The sequence below is a fragment of the Cynocephalus volans genome, chromosome 2 (genome assembly GCF_027409185.1).
Source record: "Cynocephalus volans isolate mCynVol1 chromosome 2, mCynVol1.pri, whole genome shotgun sequence".
NCBI classification, from domain to species: Eukaryota; Metazoa; Chordata; class Mammalia; order Dermoptera; family Cynocephalidae; genus Cynocephalus; species Cynocephalus volans.
Window position 1 is genome coordinate 226,897,368 of NC_084461.1, and position 8,344 is coordinate 226,905,711.

Consider the following 8,344-nt stretch of genomic DNA (forward strand, 5'->3'; position numbering starts at 1 on the left):
GTCACACAGTTAGCTAACAGTAGCTGCCAAACCTGGAACCCAAAGCCTACAAAAGCAGATGCCTGCTCTCCACAGATGAGAGGTTAAAGGATGGTTCTCCACTGCTCAGCTACAAAAGTTTCAAGTTTAATTATACTACACCTCCTGTGGGCAGGCACTCTTCTGAGAGATAGACAGCAAATGAAACAGACACGGTCCTTGCCTTCATGGGGTTTGCATTCCAGTGAGTGAATGAAACCTCAACAAGGCAGTGAGTCACTGTGACAGGTCAGAGGGAGCCGAGTCCTCTGGCATAAAGTAGGCAGAGGAGGGAACGGAGAGTGGGGGTCTTGAGTCTTTACAGCAGGTTAAGGAAGTAATCTTCTGATCGAGGAGGCAGTGTTCTAAGCAGCCAGAGCAGAGAGTACAGTGGGCTAAGGTAGGAGTGGAGAAGCTGGCCTGCTGGAGGGGAGTGGGCTCAGAGAGAGGTGGCTGACCAGCTGGCTCAGCCGTGACTCTGAGATGTGCTCTAAGCCTGGTGGAAAGCCACCTGAGGATTCTAAACAGAGGTGTGAAGGATCAGACTTCAGCCGAGTGCGACCAGGGTAGAGGCCACTGCAACAATCTCAGGAGAGAGGATGGGGGCTTGGGCCAGGTGGCCAAGCTTGAGGGTGGTGAGGACTGGTCACTGTGAATACACTGTAAAGGCAGAGCTTACAGGGCTCGATGACGGGTTGCACATGGAGTGTGTTAAGATTGTGGCCCAAGCAAATGAAAAGAGGGACTTGCCATTTTGTGGAAGGGGAAGCTAAGAAAGAAGGAGGTTAGGGAGGCAAATCAGGAGTTTGCTTTTGAATGTAACTGGATGTCCAGTAATGGCAAAGCAAAGCCTGGATACACACACCCAGAGGTGGGGGTGAAGTCCAGACTGGAGACCACATTTGGGGGCATTAGAATATTGGTAGCGTGTGAAGCCAGAAGCCTAGGTATGACACAGATGGGCTGCCTTGGCTGCCTGGAATGCTCCATGTTCCAAGGTCAGGGTGACAAGAATCCAGGACAGAAGACTGAGAAGAACTGCCCAGTGAGGCAGGGAGAGCCATGAACATGGTGCCCTGAAATATCCCCACCCAGAAAGAGACCCAAGGAGAAGGGAGAGACCAACGGCCCAATGCCGCTATCTCGGGGCAAAGCGTTCCAGCCCGAAGCCTGCTAGATGCAGCCCACGAGATGTTCCTGTTATGATAATGGTCATGTGTACCCCTTCCCAGGAGAGGAATCTCAGTGCCGGAGCGGAAAAGGGAAAGGGGAGGAGAAGGGGGAAAGTTGCGCATCCTGGCTGTGCTGATGTTAAGGTAGCCATGAGGCCTAATACTGATCACATCAGACCTGATTAGAATTGGCAATGGATATGGCAACATGGAGGCCACTGGCGACCTGGCAAGAGCTACTTGGGTCACTGGTGGGGGGAGAGGAGGTGGAGGTTTCGGGATTAGACAAGCCTTTGGAGGAGATTTGCACTAAGGAGAGCAGGAGCAGTGCTGCGGGGCGGATGCGAGGGGATGGGATCTGGTGAACAACAGAGGTCTTTGGGGGCTTTTCATTTGTTTTTCTCTGGCTACCCCAGCTAACAGTATCACTCCCTCTTCCACTGATTCCTTTGGTCATTTATCCACCATTAAATTCTGAGCCTGTGTCACCTCCTGACCTCTCCAGTGGCTCAGTCACTATTTAGCTGTGTGGCCTCGGATGAGTCACTTTACCTCAAAGCAGCAGCATGGCATTGAATCCGGTGACCTCAGTTCCCTTCCAGCATCAGTGTCGAAAGAGTCAGTTGTAGAACCCGGGGTGTTTCTCCAAGGTCAGTGGACATTTTGAGGTTCCCCTTTGATCCCATACAGATTCTTGGAGAACCTAGAACTAGTTGTTAAGAGAACTCTCTTTAGACTAAATAAGCAAGCTTCTGATTCAGTCTTCTCTCAGCAAATGTTTGTTGAGTGCCTGCTCTATCCAAGGCATGTGACGGGTTCAGCAGGGGCAAAAGACGGGTCTCCTGGGCTCTGCCCTTAAGGAGCTCACAGCCGGTGAGCCAGGGGGTGTGTCTGCTCAAAACCGTAACAGGGCAGACTCCCCGGCATGCCAGTGTGTCCATCCTTAGGGCTGGTTATCATGAGTGCACACCTGAATAAAAGTTCCATGAGAGGTGGAATTTTTTCAGTCTTGTTCACCAGGCGCCTGACACATAATAAGCAGTCAGTAAATATTTGTTGGATGAATGTGGTAATGAGTGGCACTATTTGATTTTTGTTTTGAAGATAGGATGGGATCTAGACCTACAAAGGTGGGTGAGGGGGACATTACACTCTGGCAGGGAACAGGGGCCGCTGGAGGCAGGAGGAAGTCACAGGAGCAAAGGTACAGAGATGGTGAAGCCCAGACATGCCAGCTCCTGCCGGCCCATTGTGACTGGACCACACGATGTGGTCAATACAGAAAGATGGGAAAGGTAAGCTGGGGCCAGACAGCAGAGGGTGTGAATTCAAGCTGTGCTAAATTTATCTATAGTAGGATGGACTCACGTTCCAGTTTCCCACAGGGTTCTGCCTGTTGTCCAGTGTGATTCCTAATAGTGCCCCTTTTCACCTCAAGTATCCCTGTTTGGATGATAATTATATGGTCCTGCAATCCTCAAGCCCCAAAGGCTTCACAGTGGGGCATGGCCATCCTGGCCTTCAAAAGGTCAGGGCCCAGTGCTTGGTGGAGCCTGGAGGCAGAAATGAGACGTCTTCTCGTCCAGGTAGTTCAGGCCGAGGTCATTTTGTTAAATCCTCGACAGTGGCCAGGATACAATGAAACAGACACTATTCAGGGAGTACCAATTGTTCCAGCCCCTCTGGAAATCAATTTCACAGACACATAAAGAGCCTTAGAAAACGTCTATGTCCTTTAGCCCATCGACTCCACTTCTGGAAATCTCTCCTAAGGAAATTGTTCCGAATACAGAAAATGTTCTCTGCGTAGATGTTCATCCCAGAACTATATGTAGTAGGTCAAGAAACACCTAGGTGATGATTACGGACATAGGATATATCTAGGCATGGACTATAAGCTCCACGGAACAGGGACAATGTCTGTCTGATTTACGAGTGCATCCTCAGCAGCCAACATGGTGTCTGACATATTTGTTGAATGAATGAATGAATAAATAAAAATTATTATAAGGTGAAACAAAAAAGAAATAAAATAATTCTTAAATATTACATATACGTACCTATATAGACACAGTCTTATCTCAACCATATTTTTTTTTAAAAAAGACATATGCATATATGATTATGCATATACAAATTAAAGAAATGACTTCCAAAATATAAACAGTGATTATCTTTGAGTAGTGGAACTACTGGTGACTTCCTTTTTTTTTAAATTTTATTTTTGTACCTATTATATATTTTCAAGAATGAATATGATTACTTTTGTAATGGAAAAAAACAAGTCAACAGCATTTCTTTAAAAAGGAAGGGCTAGAGTCAGGCAGGATTTAAGCTCTCACCACCTGGATTCGAGAAGGTTTTGCACACTCTGAGGGTTCCCAGTCTGTGGTCCCCAACTCCAACCATGACGCTCCTCTGTAAGATGGGCTCCTCCCACTACAGTGGGCAGAGGGCCCCTCTGCTGGGCAAGAACGCCCCTCTGGGAGCTAAAGAGAGATACTGAAAGGTGCTGGCTCTCACCGGAGTGGTTTCTAAACCCTTAAGCGGCTATCAAAAATGACATCCAACCAGATGGAAAACTGTTGATGACACAGTTTTAAGTGAAATAGAGCAGAATACAAAAGGCCTGTTCACTATGAACATAACTATGCAAACTATGTGCTTGGCAAATATTTATTGAAGGAATCAGAAAGCTTCACAAGACATATGTTTATATGCAGGCAATGATGAGAAAAACAACCAAAATCAAGTCCACCTTTTCAGCAATAACAATTTTAAAGACATATGTGGAGAACTAGGAATTCTAATGCTCTACTTTAGATCCCAGAGTGGGCATCCGCAGGTGCTCACTCAGCGACCCCAGGCTGCACAGCAACCTGTTTCCTAGAGCAGAGCTTCTCAAACCTCAATTAACCTGGATATCTTGATAAAATGCAGATTCTTATTCAGTAGGTCTGGGGAGACAACAGGGATTCTGCATATCTGACAAGCTCCAGGTGATGTTGCTGGTCTCCTGACCACACTTTGGGTAGCAAGTTCCTAGTGTGCTGAGTCACCAGAACCCCAAGGTCACTAGGATCTAGGAGCAGGAGACAGCCATCCCGGCAGGCTGTGTCAACTTAAGCAAAGTGAGGGGAGCCCTGAAGACCCTCAATGAGACTTTCACCCACCACCCTGATTCCTAACACCAAGCACCTTCACCAGATACCCTGCTTTGTCCCCCTGTCCTCAAGCATGCCAGCACCCAAAAGCAATCCCGTCTCTGACCATCTTGGCACCATTGAGACTGGCAATGAGAAGCAAACTTCAGGCAACTGCATAGCATCTGTAGGGGCCTAAGTCCCCCAGTTCCTTGGGCAGCTTGGTCAATGACATCTTTCTGGGATGGGTCCCAAAGTCTGGGCTTTGCTGGCAGGAGGTCACCTGGAGCAACCAGCAGCAGGTGACCCAGAGGACAAGCACAAGCTGTGTCCAAGAGAGTGGCTCAGGAAATCTGCCCAAAACTCCATGATAAAAGTGAACAAAGGAACTGAACAGGAGAAGTGACCAAAAACTGGGACAAGACAAAGAGCTCCAGGAGGGGAGGATAGCTCAAAGAGCACTTGTCTTGGGCATCAGCTGCACAGATTCTGGGTCAGGAGCCAGGGCCAGAGAGACAGTCACATGTGGCTGTTCGATCTCCCGCTGCCTGACCTTTGCCAGATCCCCTGTGTGGAGCTGATGCTGGGGGCCCCACAGTGAGGACCCTTGAGGGCGCTGGTACCTGGATGCCCTGCCCTGGGAGACCTGGTGGGTCTAGCCACTGCCCACTATGCTAGAGAGTGAGTTTAAGCAGCAGGGCCAGGCTGGGACATCCCATCCAAGGTGGCGCAGGAGCAATCTAGATGTTGTCTTCCCTGCAAGGACAGGGTGTCTGATCCACACAGATGAAGCCATGGAGCTGGTTCAGCATCCTCGGGGCTGGGCCATGACCTCTGTGGGGGAGATATTCATAGTCGTGGTTGCCTGTTCTCCATCTCCCCTGGCTTACTGGAGGAAGAGGGACCCTTGCTCCCTTCAGACAGTGCTCCGTTAATTCAGATTCCTAGGCTTCCTGCCCCTACTGAAAGCCACTGGGATGCCCAATGTCCTGGGAAAGCTTTGGAAGGACCGTGGCAGCCTACCCAGGGCACATCAGCTCAGCAGTCAGAGTACGGAATGAAGGAGGCTGTAGCCACGGCCTTGAGTACTGCAGGCCTCCGCGGTGGGTCAACACCGGCGAGGAGAGGGGGTCCACAGAATCTCTGGCCAGGTGTCTTGTCACAGAGGTCCTGGGAGACAAGAAAGGGCAGGTGTGGGTGTCTGGGCCTGAGCCCTTCCAAGGCCGGACCATGCACAGGGCACCTGTCCTCAGCTGAACACTCAGCAGTGAGTGGCACCTGTACCATCAATTCTCCACGGAAAACTTTTCTGGAGCTCTCTCTGCTCTAGGGGCTGTCTAGGAATGGAGGACATAAGCTTTATGACAATACGAATGTCACCCTCAAGGTGCTCACAATCTCACTGAGGAGAGACACTGGCAGGCTTATGTCCAGATAAGGTGGCACATGCACCGAAAGAGAAAAAAGGATGGAGTAGGATGTGATTCTGGAATTCGTGCTCCAGAGGGGCCTGAGGGTCCAAACTACCAGGACTGGCTCTCTCCAGCTGGACGTGCTAATGATGTAACAGCAATCCCTGCCCTGCGTCCATGGCATGCTTCACCGCTTATGAAGCATAGCCACACACAGCATCTCACAGAGGCTAGAGGCTGACCAAGGCCCAGAGCTCTGACTCCAAATGCTCCTTCCCTCACCCCACAATGGCCTCGTGGTCTCACTGGTGAAGGTGAAATCCTTGGTTCCCAGGCCAGGCATCTGTTACAGAATTACCAGAATGAACCCAGCCTGTTACAAGCAGACATCTCCGGCTCTGGCATCTTGCAGCTCAAGCCGCAAGGCTCACTGTGACCTGCAGGCTCTGGAGTGAATTCTCCCAAGAATGAATAGCTAAACCATCTGAATGTCAGGCTTTGCAATACAAGTGCATACAAAAACAGGCTCTTGCCAGCCTATCTGGGCCCCAGAAAGCCAGCAATGATGGGGTGCCAGCCCCAGGTTGCAGCATGCCCTCTTAGCTAAGTGACAGAGCCTGCCAAGGAACATGGTAGAGAGAAGCCCTAGACCTGGCTAAATGGGGTTGGACCTGCCACTCATTCTCAGAGACCCTCTGGAGACTTCTGTGTGCATTGTAGACAGGGGCAGATGCTCAGACTCCTCCAGGGGGGTGCTATGCTGGCAAGTCAGCACCAGGGCCTTGACTTCCTTCTTCAAGTTGGTGTTGAGAAAGCCATAGATGAAAGGGTTGACGCAGGTGGAGGCCATGGCGAGCAGGTGGCACACCAAGAAGATGAGGTTGCCTTGGCAGACAGGGATGGCCTCGTGGTGCCAGTCCTCCAAGCTGTTGAACACATGCAGGGGCAGCCAGAGCACAGCAAAGGCAGCCACCATTGCCACAAGCACCCCATTGACCCGCTTCATCTGCCCAGCGCGCGAGCTGTAGGCGCCCTTGCGGAACGTGCACCCCTGTTTCCGCAGGCGCTGGTAGATGCGCAAGTAGCAGACCAGGATAAAGACCAGCGGGATGCAGTACTGGAAGAGTAGCAGGAAGGTGGTGTAGATGATGCGGTGGTGGTCCAGTGGCCAGGATTCAGTACAGACTACCTTATCCGCCAGAAACTCCAGAGCCTTGGAATGGTTCTTGTGGAAGACCTTCTCCAGGATACTGTTGGCCAGGAAGGGCAGGGAGAGGAAACAGGCAATGAGCCAGATGGCTACAATGCCCAGGTAGGCCTGGGACAAGCTGGGCTTCCAGCCTGTTGGGTTGATGATGAGCTGATGCCTCTCCAGGGCCACGAGGACAAGAGAGAGGATGGAGACTGTCACTGACATGCACTGGATGAAAGCTGACATCTTGCAAAGGGCTTCACCAAAGACCCAGTAGTCCATGATGGTGTAGATGGCAGTGAGTGGCTGGCAGATGAGACACATGAGGAAGTCAGAGAAGGCCAGGTTGGCGATAAGCAGGTTGGTCACATTGGTCTTTTCCTGCCTCATGGTCACACATATCAGGCAGAGGTTGCCCAGAACTCCCACAATGGTCTCGATGCTATAGGAGATGATGATGAAGACCATTGGATCCACGGAATCCTGGCAGTGGTCAGAGAAGTTGTACAGGATGCCCTTTAGCTTGCTCCTGTTTTCACCCTGTGCGGATCCCGGGAGCAGCGAGGCCAGGAAGTGAGAGGTGTTCATGGTGAATACGAGAAGATTTCAGGAGCTCATGAACCAGGGTCCACTTCAGGGATGATGCCTGCAAGGCAAACACACAAACAGGACTCAGGGATTGTGCCTCTAGTATAGAATCCAGAGAGGAGCAGGAGCCAGGTGGAGGGGTTCTCAGCTGCTTCCATCCCAAAGCTGGAACCTGCAGGAGCTATTACCTAAGACTCAAGGTGAGTGATTGGCATCCAATAATTGCTACCTGAAGAAGCACTTGTGGCATGCTGGGGATCGTGCTCAGTGCTTTGTATGTGTTAGCTAGTTTATTCTGAGAGGTAGATACTATCAACCCAATTCATAGATGAGGAATCTGAGACTCAGAGATGTAAAGCAACTTGCCCATAGTCATGCAGCTAGAAAGTGATGGAGCCCACGCCCACATACAAAGCCATGTCTGTCTGATGGCAGGACTTGCTGCACAGATTCCCTCTGACCTCAGAACTTGAGGCCGTTTTCACAATAAAAAATTCAGGGTGTTGTATGCAGAGTTCAGGGGCAGAATTGTTCAGGGAGTGTGGGTAGAAATCCCCTTGTCCCATTCAATCCAAATGGAGACAGCAGTGGATGCTGCTGTGCACGGTGACTGCTTAAGTCCTCCCATGACACCTCATGCCCTTTAGAGTAGAAGCAAAACCTCAGGGCTTGACACACAGTGCACCCTCCCGATCTCAGCCCCTACCTGCCCTGCCAGTCTTGTTTCTCAGGTGACATGTGGCAAAGTTGAAGACCACCAGGTATGCAGACTGGCTCATCAGCCCACCAGCTTCCTCCTCCCACTCACCGTGTGCACAC

At 50.7% G+C, this 8,344-nt stretch overlaps 1 protein-coding gene across 1 annotated transcript; it reads right to left on the minus strand.

Annotated features, from left to right (window-relative positions):
* Positions 1-6,400: 6,400 nt before the first annotated feature.
* Positions 6,401-7,525, minus strand: NPY4R2 (neuropeptide Y receptor Y4-2). Its single transcript, XM_063088266.1, has one exon. It carries the CDS (start codon positions 7,523-7,525, stop codon positions 6,401-6,403), a length of 1,125 nt encoding a protein of 374 aa, XP_062944336.1.
* Positions 7,526-8,344: the final 819 nt, after the last annotated feature.

Coding starts and splice junctions, on each gene's coding strand:
- NPY4R2 (XM_063088266.1), bottom strand. CDS start 7,525: ATGAACACCTCTCACTTCCTGGCCTCGCTGCTCCCGGGATCCGCACAG.